The sequence below is a fragment of the Microtus pennsylvanicus genome, chromosome 3 (genome assembly GCF_037038515.1).
Source record: "Microtus pennsylvanicus isolate mMicPen1 chromosome 3, mMicPen1.hap1, whole genome shotgun sequence".
In the NCBI taxonomy this organism is placed as follows: Eukaryota; Metazoa; Chordata; class Mammalia; order Rodentia; family Cricetidae; genus Microtus; species Microtus pennsylvanicus.
This window is the reverse complement of record NC_134581.1, coordinates 63,573,180-63,587,121: the sequence shown is the minus strand read 5'-3', so window position 1 is coordinate 63,587,121 and position 13,942 is coordinate 63,573,180. Positions and strand designations below refer to the sequence as shown.

Genomic DNA, 13,942 nt, shown 5'->3' with positions numbered 1-13,942 from the left:
GCCTCCCATTTCCCTCCCCCTCCTCCCACCCTTCTCCCCCCTCCCCCCATTCCTCTCCCCCTCCCTCTCCAGTCCAAAGAGCAGTCAGGGTTCCCTGCCCTGTGGAAAGTCCAAGGTCCTCCCTCCTCCGTCCATGTCTAGGAAGGTGAGCATCCAAACTGGCTAGGCTCCCACAAAGCCAGAACATGAAGTAGGATCAAAACCTCGTGCCATTGTCCTTGGCTTCTCATCAGCCCTCATTGTTCACCATGTTCAGAGAGTCCGGTTTTATCCCATGCTTTTTCAGTCACAGTCCAGCTGGCCTTGGTGAGCTCCCAATAGATCAGCCCCACTGTCTCAGTGGGTGGGTGCACCCCTCATGGTCCTGACTTCCTTGCTCATGTTCTCCCTTCTTATGCTCCTCATTGGGACCTTGGGAGCTCAGTCCAGTGCTCCAGTGTGGGTCTCTGTCTCTATCTCCATCCATCACCAGATGAAGGTTCTATGGTGATATGCAAGATATTCGTCAGTATTGCTATAGGATAGGGTCATTTCAGGTTCCCTATCCTCAGCTGCCCAAGGAACTAACAGGGGACATCGCCTTGGGCTCCTGGGAGCCACTCTAGGTTCAAGTCTCTTGCCAACCCTAAGGTGGCTCCCTTAACTAAGATTTGTGCTTCCCTGATCCCCTATCCAACCTTCCTTTTTCCCAATCATACTGTTTCCCCAAGTTCCCCCATCCTCCCCTTCTCACTTTTCTCTCCCCATCTTCCCTTACCCCCATCCCACCCCACCCCCAAGATTCCAATTTTTTCCCTGGCAATTTTGTCTACTTCCCATAGCCAGGAGGATAACTATATGTTTTTCTTTGGGTTCACCTTCTTATTTAGCTTCTTTAGGATCACCAATTATAGACTCTGTGACCTTTATTTATGGCTAGAAACCAATTATGAGTGAGTACATCCCATGTTCATCTTTTTGGGTCTGGGTTACCTCACTCAGGATAGTGTTTTCTATTTCCATCCATTTGCATGCAAAATTCGATAAGTCGTTGTTTTTTACTGCAGCGTAGTACTCTAATGTGTATATATTCCACACTTTCTTCATCCATTCTTCCATTGAAGGACATCTAGGTTGTTTCCAGGTTCTGGCTATTACAAATAATACTGCTATGAACATAGTTGAACAAATGCTTTTGTCATATGATAGGGCATCTCTTGGGTATATTCCCAGGAGTGGTATTGCTGGGTCCAGGGGTAGGTTGATCCCGAATGTCCTGAGAAACCGCCACACTGATTTCCAAAGTGGCTGCACAAGTGGCTGGGAATATAACAGGCAGCACCTTTGTGCAACGTGGCAAAGTCCTACTTCAACAGCCGGTTGAGCAAAATAAATAAATAGACTGACGACACCTTCAGGTAGGGAGGGCGTGCCCAACTAGAGGGAGCTGGGGGTTGGTAGGATCCTGGCTGGGACTCCCCAGCCCAGTTGCTAATGGAGGATTCCCTCCTTCAGGTTCTGGTTACTTTCTCCCCATCCAGGCTCTGCTGACCAAGAACAGTACTGACCCCTGGGACAGGGTTAATCCTACAGAGGCCAGAAAACCTGAGGGGCCAAGGCTGCCAAGCCTCTAGTTGTCCCCAAGAGTGAGAGGGCTAAGATCTGAGCCTGCTCCCTGTTTATCCCTGAGCCAGGGGTGCTAAGGAGTTCAAGGCTGCTTAGGCCAGTCTCCAGCAGTGTGTGTGGGCATGTCTTGGCTTTTTTTTTTCCTGTGATAAAGACTGTGACCAAAAGCAGCTTTGAGGGGAGGGTTTATTTGGCTTATGCATTGCAGTCCTTCAGGCAAAGTGAAAGCTGAACTCAGGGCAGGAACAGAGAGGCAGGAACTGAAGTGGAGGCCGTGGAGAAAGGCTGTGCACTGGTTTGTTCTCCACAGCTTGACAAGCCTGCTTTCTAATAAACCCCAGGACTACCTGCCCAGGCCTGGCACCACCCACATCAATCATTAATCAATAAAATGCCCCAGAGATTTGCCTAAAGATCAATATTATGGAGGCTTTTTCTCAGTTGAGACTCCTTCTTAAATGGCTCTAGCTTCTAACAAGTTGAGAAAAAAAAAACATCAAAAAACTAACTGAAGCTAGAAAGGGGTCTAGGAAGGACCCTTCTACCCAAAGCCCCACCACCTCCACATCCCTAGTGCAAGGCTCTGACCAGAGCTCTAGGAAGGACCACTGGCATATGAATGGGGCTGTCTATCTGGATATGCCATGATCCAGCCCCTCCCTGTCTAATGGAATGGAAGCTGGGGCAGGGGCTTTGGGTGGAAGCTCTCTCTCTCTCTCTCTCTCTCTCTCTCTCTCTCTCTCTCTCTCTCTCTCTCTCTCTCTCACACACACACACACACACACACACACACACACACAGCTCCCACACCACAGTTAGCACCTTGCTACCCTCACACCCATCTCTGACTCTGACATCACAACCCCCACAAAACACCACTGGCTCTCCCTCCCCACCTAGACAAGAAAGGACACTCCTCATCCATCACAGTTCCAGGAACTGACTTGACTGGGGTGGTGAGAGAATAAAGAAACGACAGACACAATCACCTGCCCAGGGAAGCTGGGGTCGGGAGCATTGGGCTCTCTAATAGAGAAAGCCAAAGTACCTCAGCATGTTTATTATATACGGTTGAACAGGGAGGTGGGCTCATTGCTTATAGCTGAATCAGGAAGGGTAGGGGACAGGCCGCGGGGACTGGCGGATAAACAAGAAATCAGGATTATTATATACTACTGAACAAGGAGGCAGGTTTAGCAAATCCCAGGAGAAGCAATCTGTAGGAGAGCCTCGCCTAGGGAAGGCTTCGCCATTTCCCATGGGGCTGAGACATTGCCATGGGAACGTCTTCACATGGCCATGCCCATGTCAACGGCCCGTATCCACTCAGGACTTCACTCACTCATGGCTTCCTCCACGCCCACAGGGACATTAACTCTGGACAGCTACTGGCATGGGGGGACAGCTGGGTGATGAGGTAGAACTCAGAACATCTCACATTTTAGGCGAGAGCTCTACACCTGAGGGGTTCTGTCCTTGCAGAGAACATCACTGTGTCTGTCGCCTGACGCCGCCTCCTTAGAAGTCTTGGCAGGAGCCTGTAGCATGGACAAGCGGTGGTTTCCTGCAGCAGGAACTCTCTTGGCCAGTAAGTGAGGGAATGGCAAGGGGAGCTGGGTACCCTCTCCCCATCACCTACTAACTTAGTAGGGAAGGGCAGAATCCTTCTCCTGGGTGAACTCCCTGAGTCCCACCTCAGGGCTTCCGTTCATTGTCTGGCCTTGACTGAGGGATGCCAGGGAAAGATTGGAGACCTCAGCTTCCTTGAGAGCTCTCAGGGTCACCTGCTTGGAGCGCTAGACACACATAGGTAGGTTTGGCGTTAACCCCAGAGCCTTCAGAGATTTTCCACAATGTGCTCCATCACCCAGTCAGTCCCTGAGAAGAATCCTTAATGCAGGGGGCATAGTCAGGTCACAGTCTCGCCCACAATGGAGAAGCAGACAGTATTTTCAGCACCATCAGGCTAGTCTGGGCCTCAGATGTGGTTCGAATAGACAAGACTCTCAACTCCTGGCAACCAGTTGGGCCTGGGAGACTTCTTCTTGGGAGGGTCCTTGACATGGAGGTTGTTAAGAGACAGAAAGACAAATCCTGAAGGCTTGTCCCATTGTCCTCACAGTGTCCATTCCTGGGTTGGCTAACACAGGAATGCCTTTACCTCCACCCAGGACCGTGTCAGGGAGGGGAGATAACATAAGTAACTAACTTCGTGGTTTGGGGCCTAACCAGGCCCAGGTGTTACCCTCAGGTACCTAAGTGAGCAAGATGTGACAGGGTGAGATCTGAGAGGTTAGGGGTCAGTCCTGCCCACCCGACACTGGAGAACCAGGCCTGTCTTGCTTTGCAGCCTTCCTGGTAGCCTCGGCTTCTACCCTGGCCCTTCTTTCTACGCATGAAGACCTTAAGAAGCTTCCTTCAGCCCCTGGCACATCTGCTCGGCAAAGTAGCAGCATCCTGGACATCCTAACAGAAACTGTTGACAGCATCATCTCAGTTGAGAAGAATTCAGAGGCCCTGGAGAAGAGGGCAGGAGCCCTTTCTAAAGAGGCAGCAGGAGGCCAGGAGGCCCCCTCAATGTCTGGCCCCTTAGGAAGTACCAGGCCCTCAGGGAGAGGCATACCCAGACCAATCCCCTCAGTCCTGACCACATCTGCAGCCCACAGAACTGCTGATTCTCAGCCAGTGTCCTCAGGGGCTGACCCTGTAGCAGAAAACATGGCCTCTGGAACTCTAGAAACAATTGCTATGCCATTGCCACAGCCTTCTTCCACACATGGATCTGAGAAGAAGTTCAGCAAGGTCCCCAAGTTGTCTTGGATAGTCCCTGCCTCCACAGTGCTGAAGACAAACGTTGCACCTAAACCAACATGCCCTCCAGTCAGAGTATTCCCTTTCCCCATATTTTCTAGAGCTCCGTGCCTGTTCCAGAACACCTTCAGTTCCACTGAGTGGAGGAATGGCCACTCCAGGCCAGAGGCATCCCCTTCTGTGGCTCCCAGGAGCTCCTCGGAACTGCCTAACTTTCCAGGGATGCCTAACACATTGAACGTCACAGAGCCCCTGCTGCCTGCATCTTCAGGAGCATCCCGGCTGGGCCTGCCCTCCCAAGTCTTTACAGTGGGCTCTGGGTCAGCTGAAAACGCTGTAGCTTTGGCCACAGGCCCAGTATCCAGTGATGCTTCTGTGCTGCTGTTGTCCTCAGCAATGTCACCTTCACATCCATCTTCCCCCTACTCCCCACCCTCCTCATCGGCATCGCCCCCATCTTCATCCCCATCGCCTGCATCTCTGTCATTCTTCCCATCACCATCTTCGATCCCAGTCCCAATTTCCTCTGCCGCCACAGAAGCCAGGGACCCTCCTCAACCTTCTGTGTCTGTGACTGCACCCTCAACCACAGACTCTTCCATTAAAACTTCAAACTTTGCACCCCTACAGCCCAGCCACCCTGGGCCATGGGTTCCTACCAGCCCGGTCCACCTGCCCACCCTCTCCCTCGCCCCACATAGCTCTGGCTCCACAAAGTTATCTGGAGGTGCTGATGCTACCCTCTCCCCTACCCTGCCTCACCCTGGCCAAGATGTGTCTTTGCAGGACCTGAGTTCCTCCACTCCAGGACCTAGTCAAGTGATTCACTCTGTGACCTTCAGGATCAACGGTGAAGGCTTCACCACAGCTGCCTGGAACCTGATGGCCCTGAAGCGCCAGATGTTGGAGAGGTTTATCTGCTACCAGGTGTGGCACCTGCTCGCTGGGTAGAAGGGTGTGGATCAAGACAATCTTTCCTACTTTCCTTTCCTTCTGAGTATGCCAGGCACAGCACAACACACACTGTACAGGTCTGGGCTCCTAAGAGCAGCTAGACACAAAATAATAAAATCTAACGAGTGTCATGCTGTGCTCCCAGAAGGAGTCTGAGGAGAGGCTAGGCAGAAATACTTCTTAGAAGTCATTACGGAGGGAAAACCTCACAGTGGGGGAGGCCTCGCCGACCAGAAATAGAGCAGGTTCTTGCAGTGCAGCTGCTGGTCTTTTATCAGTACACAGCCTCATCTAGGAGTAGGATGCCCTGAAAAAGTAAGGTACAGTTCCTGCCTCGAGTCCGGAACCAGGATCAGAACAGGCATCCTGGAAAGGAAGTGCCATTTCTTACCTGCCATTCAGGGCATAATTTCCTGCCCATTGTTGAATGGTTCATTTCTTTATGCACAGTACTTAGGTCTAATGGCGACCAAATTATAATCATGACAAGCTGTGGGAAGCAATATAGGAGGCTGGCAAACCACTGGGCAATGTAGCTTGAGCACACTGGGTGACCACTCCACCACAGCAAGGATCCCCTTTCCCTTTCTTTTCTAGTCTGTTTGTTGTTTTGAGACAAGATCTCACTGTGCAATAGGGCTGGCCTGGAACTCACAATGTAGACCAGGCTTGCCTGGAACTCCCAGAAATCCATCTGCCTCTGCCTTCTAAGTACTAGGATAGCCCTCTTTTTTGTTTTTCTGGGCTTTTTTTTCTCTTCTTTCTTTTTCTTTTCTTTTCTTTTTTTTTTTGAGACAAAGTTTTTATGCAGCCAAACCTGGCTTTCAAATGATCCTTGGGCATTCCTCTCCAAAGTGCTGTAAGGCTCACTGTTACCACATCTGGCCTGGTTGTGGTTTTTATGTCTATTTGGTTGATTGGGTTTGTTGTCGTTGTTGTTGTTTTCATTTGTTGCTTGAATTTGTTTATTTGTTTGAGCAGGTCCCCAACATATTGTCAGGCCAGGCTAACAGTGAACCTGCCTCAGCTTCCTAAGCGCAGGGACTAAAGGCATGCACTCCCACACCTGGCAGTGGGGATGATTTTAACTGGAGTGGAGAGAGGGGAGCCACATCAAACAGTGAAGGGCTTCCCAAGCACGGGGCGGAAGGAACACTGTCTGGGGGGAACCCAAGTCGCAGAGGGGCTGGCAAAGGACTCTATGGTGAAATGAGGATGGGAGTGGCAGCCCGGGCTGGCAGCTGGCAGGATGCAGAGCCAGGGTGATGGATTACCACGGTAAAACCTGCACATGCGCCCTGGACAGATGGATCCAGTTAGAATCTCAAACAAAGTAATCACAAGCCTTGAGTTACCAAAGGGGAACAGCCCAGGAGAGGCCCAGCTGGACCAGGACTTTAGAGGCCAGGGTGGACGGAGGGACACAAAGCAGGGGTGGGCAGGCTGACTCCCATGCTTCTGCCTCAGCTCCAGCTTGTCTATCGTGAGGCCTTCTCCAGCTTCAAGAATGTCAGCGCCCTGCTGTTTCGGTGAGTGTGGTTCTCAGCTGTCTATGCTGTTAGCAGCCCTAGCCTAGGCTGCTCAACCCTCCCCAAGCGACCAGGAACACCTTGGCCCAGATGGGTAGGTAAGAGGCTACCAGCGGGGCTGCATGACCTCAGTTGGCCTTCCTGCTATTTCCTAATTCCAGCTGTTGGGTTTGAGCAGTGGTAACAGGATTGTGAGAAGACAGGCAAAGAGCACATCAAGCTACTTATTCTGGAGACAGGGTCATGTAAATAATATGCAAATAAATGTAAATCCTCAGGTGGAACTCTCTGGGCTGCTAGGAAAGTCAACTGCCTCCAGAATTGGGGTGGGCGGGATCTAGGCCATGATTACAGCTGCTTCTAAATCGGCTTCCCTTTGGCTGAGTGGTGGTGGCGCACATCTTTAATCCCAGCACTCGGGAGGCAGAAGCAGGCAGCTCTCTGTGAGTTTGAGGCCACACTGGTCTAGAGTGAGTTCCAGAACAACCAGGGCTACACAGAGAAACCCTGTCTTGGGGGGGAAAAATCCTTTTTAATAAACTGAAGTTCATTTCCATGACTTCCCTGCCCTGAGCCTGTTTTTATCTCCCTGGCTCTGGGATTGCACGGGTGCTCACAGGAAGGGAAATGGTATTATAGACTCTGATGCTGTTTCCAGTCTCTCCCTGAGAGCTGCCTGAAGGAGCTCCTGTGTCCACTAGACCTCCTGAGAGCTCCCAGCCAGCTCTGGCCTCTTTGAGTAACACCTTGCCCCAGTTTTTCCCCCAACCAGATTCCCAGTGTCTCTCCAAGAACCAGTTCGTTGAGGAGTCCAAGGGAATTCACTTTAACTGAGCATCTGCTGTGTGCTCACCTTCCTGCGTCCTTCAGGCCTCACAGTAGCCCTCTCCCAAGGGGAGTTTATCCCCATTTACCAAGGAGCCCCAGCACTGCAGGGGTCATGTGACCGCCTCAGTCATGTGACTGCTTCAGTCCTGCAGGGAGGTTCCTCTCTGCAGTTCCTAGCCTGTAGGCTTCTCTCCTTCAGCACACTGCCTTCTGCAGCAACCAGGCCAACTTTGCCCCCACCGGCTTCCTCCCACAGGCCTGGTTCTACAGAAGTGCAGGCCTCCCTCGTGTTTGGTCAGCCGGATCCCTCAGCCCTAGAAATCCTCTGGACTTTATACCGCAAAGTGAAGGGCTCCAGGTGGTTGCTTGGGCACCTGTCCCTGACTGACAACAGCCTCTCCTCTGATGGTGAGTCTAGAGCAACGCCTGCACCACGTCTCCCCACCCGCTCATGGAGGAGGCTGGCCGGGTTCCTTGGAGAGAATCCGACTCAGTCTGCCCAAGCCCTGAGTAGGCCATGGAGGGAAAGGTGGCTGTTCCAACTTCCCAGACCGCTGTATGTGACTTCGCAGGATACAATGTAACAGACCTCTCCCGGGAGACCGTCAGCATCAGCTTCATCCTCATGAGGCCCTTCCTGCCCCAGCTGCTTCTGCCGGGATCTCAAGCTTTTATCTTGCTGGAGAAGCAGATCCTCCCACTGGTGAGGTGTCCTCTCCCCTGCTCCTGGGATGGGATGCTCTCCCTGCCTCCCTTGTCAACAGGCCTCTGCAGCTGTTAGTGGTAGGTGCAGTGGTGCCCAGTGAACGCAGCACCAGCTTGGCATTTATGGGAAGGCAAGCGTGGAGGAAACCCTGCCCTGCCCTGGGGGGAAGCTGGCTGAGGAGGAGAAAGCTCTGAGAGAAGTCAGTGGCCAGATTGTCACCAGATATCCCTGCCCAGGAGACCACGCTAGAGATGGCCCTCAGGTCCTTATCTAGTGCCTGGCCCCAACCCATCCTGGGCCCTGGAACAGGCACCTCCCAAGCAACCTGACCTCCAGGGCTTCCTATAGGTCACCCCTGAGGTGTCAAGATTCTACAAGGCTAATCCCCAAGACCAGCCCCTCCTCCTGTTCAGGTAGGTTTATCCCATCCAGTCTGCCCAGTCCTTCAGCCACCATATCCCCACTCACCCAGCCTATTTGGCTGCTCTCTTGGACACGCATCCCTATGGTAGCTCCACCCCTAACCCAAAGTCAGGAGATACAGGTGTAGGCTGGAGACGGCCAATAAGGACCTTGTCTAAGCTGGCTCTGCTCTTGGAGGTGGGAACACAGGGTTTATACTTAGGAGCTCCACGCTTGCTTCTAGAATATCCTGGCAAAGAGCTCATGACTCTGCACTCTCCCACCCTTCCCCAGCAACGTGAACGAGTGGGTGAGCATTTACATGGAATACAAGTTCAAGAGCCCCGTCCCCACCCACCTCCAAGGCCTGGCCAGTTACTTGGCCCATCACATAACAGACCCCACCCTCCAGAAATCCAGCATGGTGGCCAATGGTGAGTGATCTTGGGCCCCATGTATGGCTGTGGGTCCGCCTATCTCTCCAGGCCTCACTGCCTCCTCTGAGAAGGAGCAAAATTCCCACCAGCAAAGCCTGTGTGCCAGCCCACAGGGAGATTGTGGGTCCAGAGCTCTGTGGGAAACCTCGGCTTGAGATACAAGATGGCCAGTCAACTCTGTCCTCCCTTAATCCTTAACGTGCCAAGAGAGGCGACAGCAGTGGGCCAGCTCTACTACCAGGGTCAGAACGGCATGAAGACTGTCGCATGGGGCCCCCCCCCCGAAAGGCTTGTACATCCATGCTGGAGAAATCCAAGGTCTCTCAGTCTCCTGAAGCCACCACCTGGAGCTGTTCTGGGGCGGACCCTCAGTCTAGGAATGCAGATTCACCTAAGGGCTGTCCGGGCCACTTCTGTAGTCTCTCAGATTGTTACCTCCTGGTGGGCTCCGCTCTGTAGCTCCCAGAGACAGGGCCTTGGTTTGGGTACCTGACCCATCTTTCTCAGAGTTGACTTTCAACACGTGATGTGCCTGCCCCATCAGCGCTGACCCTCAAAGACCTAGCATCCCCTTAGCAGACAGTGGGACTACCCACTCCTCTTCAAGGACTGGGCTATGTATTTCTGTAAGTCATTACAGAACCCCTCCTGGGAGATCAGAGATTGTAAAGAACCGGCAGCCAGCAAGATCTCCTGCTGTCAAGTCTGAGAGCACAGCCCACCGCTCTTAGACAGACTGGTAGAGCATGGGCCATGGGCTGGCAGGTTACCACAAAGGGTTAGAGAGTTAATATTTGTTGCCATTGGCTCCTAGCTCCTCCCTTATAGGAAGAACACAGCCAGCCCTCCAAGGTATGTCACAGCAAGTGAGCTGGCTGTGTTTTGGTACCATTTCATCTACAAGCATGGAAATTGTGTATCAGATTCTTTTCATTCTATACAATTTCCTACTGCTGACATTTCTCATCCACTTAAAAATGTAAGTCCATCTGACCTCATTAGTCTAACCAAAGCAGGCAGCAAAGATGGGCCCACCGACCAAATGCACTAACCACTGGACCGAAGCAGTAGCTTTGGGCCAGGGTGTGGTCCTACTCCAGAGCCCTCAGAAGACGGGAGTCCGGGCTGTTATCACCATCCCACCCCATCACCTTAGGCGAGAAGGCAGAGCTGGCACTTTATGAGACGTGGCTCCTGATCCTGGATCATCCCTTCAGCAAGGCCTTGGAGAACAAGACCAGTTCTGAGTCCCAGGAGCTTCGCGGCCTGCTGACAAAATGGGTGACTGAGGGGATGGAGGCATGGAGAAAGGGTGTGCGGCTGGCCTCGGCTGTGCGGCCGGGTGACACCCTCCTCTGTCTTCTGACCTCAGCTGACCTCCGTCCTCCAGCCGCTGCAGAACTTTGGTCAAGTCGTGGTGGAAGAATTCCAGTGAGTCTTCAGTTCGGTCCTGGGGCTGGAGGAGAGGGTCTCTCCGCATCTCTCCAGCCCCCTGAAGCCTGTCATGATCCTCCCAGGCAGGAGCCACTGACTGCCAAAGTGCAAGCTGCCTTCTTCGGGGCTGCACCAGCCCAGGCCGTCATTCAAGACTGCATGCACCAAGCCCTGAGCTTCCTGCAGGAAGCTGAGGGTCTCCAGTTCGAGATGTTCGTCCCAGTCCTTGGTCAGTGCCTCTCTCTCTGCTCATGTCCTCCATCCCTCTGCTGTCTCTGGTCTTGCTGCCCATGCTGCCCTTCCCTCCACCACACAGACTGCATGGCCATGTTTGCTCTTACCCTTCCTCTGAGCCCTCAGGGTACACTGGTTCCGAGTATCCTGGAACAGTCACCAGGCCTAGATGTCTCTGAGGGCTTTGAGGATGGAAAACGCACTCAACCTTTTCATTCTGTTCCAGGCATACCCAGCTCCAGAGCCTCCAGAGGCCCCAGCCGTGGGTTCATGCTGAACCTCCAGCTCATCACCTCTCTCCTCGTCCTGGTGAGTCTGGTCAGGCAAGGGCTTCTTCCAGAAAAACAGGCTGAGCCTTTGAGACCTTAACTCAAAGGGTCAGCAGCCTGCTATCCACCGGGATCTGAGTTCTCTTCCACGCCAGCTAGAGTGACATGCTTTCCATCGGGGGCTTGGGTTTGACCCCATGACTGCGCCTCCATAGTTCAGACTGGAGGCCTGAAGCCACACCACAGCAGTGGCTGTGCCACACAAGCGTGGAGGTGCTTCTGCCAGGCAGGCAGACACTGGTCACCCTGGCTGGCCTCCACGTGATCTGCCTAACCTCCTGAGTTACTGCAACACTGCTGAGTGGTACAGTCCACATAACAGGGGTCTACCCTGCCTTGGGTAGAAGCCAAGGGGTGGTCAAGCTGACTCCTCCCAGAAGCCACCTGAGCTCTGGACATGGGCTAGGGTGACAAAAGCCAGCTCTGTCCATAAGGGGAGACCTGGGGCAGAGAATGGAGATGTGCCAAGGGGATAAGGATGCTGTCAGTGATCACCCCTGGTCCAGATGATGAAGGTCTCAGATGATGCCAGCTTGATTCCTGCCTGCCCTCCACCATGACCAGCAAGGTGGGGGAAGGCAGCACCAACCAGCAATTATTTGAGTGACAGTTCTCTCACCACACAGCCCACACTGGCCTCAGGTTTGCAGTGGGCCTCCTGCCTAAGCTCCAACAATACAATTACAGACAGACATGTGCTACCATGCTCCACTTTCTTTCCAGACATTATTTTTGACTCCTGGCTTTTGTCTCTTTTTCTATACCTCCAGGTGGCCTTGGAGCTGCTCCCCACTTCACCAAGAAGCAAACCCCATACCTCTCCTAGGTCACTTCATCTCACTTCACCTCACCTAGGGCTTCCAGACAGTACCTCAACCCTGAAGAGTCAAGCTGCAGGAGGCCAGGGCAGGAAGGGCAAGCTTGGGGCTGACTGTCTTCAAGCTCCTGCCTCACCCCACCTCTACACTGCATAAAATTGGGGGAAACACTCACTCCTGTTGCAAAGCCAGTCCGTTTGGGGCTTCCCATCCCCTTAGCTCCCACCTCTCTAGGTGAGCAATGGTTTCCTTCACATAAGGCCAAGCCCACAGGTTCCCTGCAGCATACAGGTGAGTCAAGACAAAAGGACTCAGATTCCATAGGACGTTCTGTCAGGGCCTGCTGCCACCACACACTACCCATGAAATGGGGACCACACTTAGGAAGATGAGAGACCAAGAGCCACGGTGTATACACAGAGCACGCAGAGCTAAAGCCAGGGTGAGTGTCCATGGTGCTCGTGGACACTGAACCCCTATGGTGGTCGTCACAACTTTGTGTCCAGGCTACACAAGAAGCCCCACCTGCCTGCCAACCTCAGCATGGCTCAGACACCCTGGCCAGTCAGAAAGGAGACTTTAACGCCCTATCTGCTGAATAACAAGGACCCTAAAAGGCTGCACTGTCAGTGTTTGGAAGTGGCAGCCAGGAAAGAAGCCCAAAAAGCATGCAAGACAACAGTTGGGAAGAAAGAAAAAAAAAAAACACACAGTACTTGCTGGCTGGCTGCCTGGAGTATGCACCACAGCGGAGGCTGACAGGTGGGGCTGGAAGCACTCCTCCATTTCCAGCAGGGGGAAACCAAGAGACACTCCATGCTCCCAGCTGCTTTGAGAGGCTGTGATCCACCCCAACCCTCCTTAGCAAACCAGGAAAGGCATAGCAGGTTAGCAAAGACAATCTCCACCACTGCCATCTTGTTTGCCCTGGAACCACAACTCGGGAGAAAACTGCTCCTCCGCTCACCTTGCCGACCCTGTTTGTTAGCAGAACGGGCTGCTGAGACCCCCCAGCCACTTGTCTTGGGCTTTAATGCCAGGTTTCCCCATGCCAGAGTCTCAGGGACCTGAGAGTCGCCCTGGCATTAGCCCAGTCAGGTGATGTGCATGTGGGTTTAGCCCCTATCTCCTGAGGCAGAGTTACTCAGGCAGGCCTGGGATAGGCCCTGGAGACCTGAGCAGGAGGCAGAGGGTCCCACCAGCACACAAGTCCAGAGCTGACTTGAGTCTTCACACAGCCAATGGCTTTGTGTGACCGTGCAGCAAATCCTGTCTAGGTTTCTCCATCTGTAACGTGAGGGAACTCTTGAATCCCTGCTTCCCGAGTCAGCTTGGAAATCTTATTAAACTTCATACCTACCTTCCTAGCACTTGGAGGCTGAGGCGGGATAGTTATAAGTTTGAGGCCAGTCTAGGCTGCAGATATACAGAGACAGCAACTAGTGATGTGTGAACAGGCTTAAAGAGCATTAGTGATGGGCTCAAAATCAGGAGCTTGTGAAAGTTTTGGTGAAGGACCATAAAGCTGCTGACGCCAAGTACAGAACTCAAGTCTCTCTAGCCTTGGGTAGATATGGTATCTGGAAGGGCCAGTCATCTAACAAGGGAACAGGCATAGGTGATTGACACCCCTTTCCTGGTGGTTCCTGCGAGACATACGTCATAGTATGGTTCCTAGTCCTACCAACTTTGAATGCCAGGTGCTGGATCTAGATGCAGTTTCACCATAACCCCCCCCTCCAGGGTTCACATGTGGAAATTTAATCCCCATTGTGATGGGGAATCCAATCCAGCTATTGTGTTTAGAGGGGGTGTGTTTGAGGCGATTAAAATCAAACAGAGCCCCATGATCTAG

The 13,942-nt window shown here is 52.9% G+C and overlaps 1 protein-coding gene across 1 annotated transcript; it reads left to right on the top strand.

The window, feature by feature from the left end:
* Positions 1-3,150: 3,150 nt before the first annotated feature.
* LOC142846758 (taste receptor cell protein 1-like) lies at positions 3,151-12,095 on the top strand. The gene is made up of 13 exons (XM_075967572.1): positions 3,151-3,193; positions 3,956-5,343; positions 6,838-6,899; positions 7,984-8,135; positions 8,300-8,430; positions 8,782-8,846; positions 9,130-9,269; positions 10,429-10,553; positions 10,645-10,703; positions 10,790-10,935; positions 11,167-11,263; positions 11,425-11,495; positions 12,040-12,095. The coding sequence occupies exons 1-13, from the start codon at positions 3,151-3,153 to the stop codon at positions 12,093-12,095; spliced, it is 2,535 nt and encodes an 844-aa protein (XP_075823687.1).
* Positions 12,096-13,942: the final 1,847 nt, after the last annotated feature.

Excerpts from the sequence above, each read along its gene's own strand:
- LOC142846758 (XM_075967572.1), top strand. The coding sequence starts at position 3,151 with ATGGACAAGCGGTGGTTTCCTGCAGCAGGAACTCTCTTGGCCA. Across the intron at positions 9,270-10,428 it reads ATCCAGCATGGTGGCCAATG|GCGAGAAGGCAGAGCTGGCA; the intron begins GTGAGTGATCTT and ends CCATCACCTTAG. Across the intron at positions 10,554-10,644 it reads GCGGCCTGCTGACAAAATGG|CTGACCTCCGTCCTCCAGCC; the intron begins GTGACTGAGGGG and ends TTCTGACCTCAG.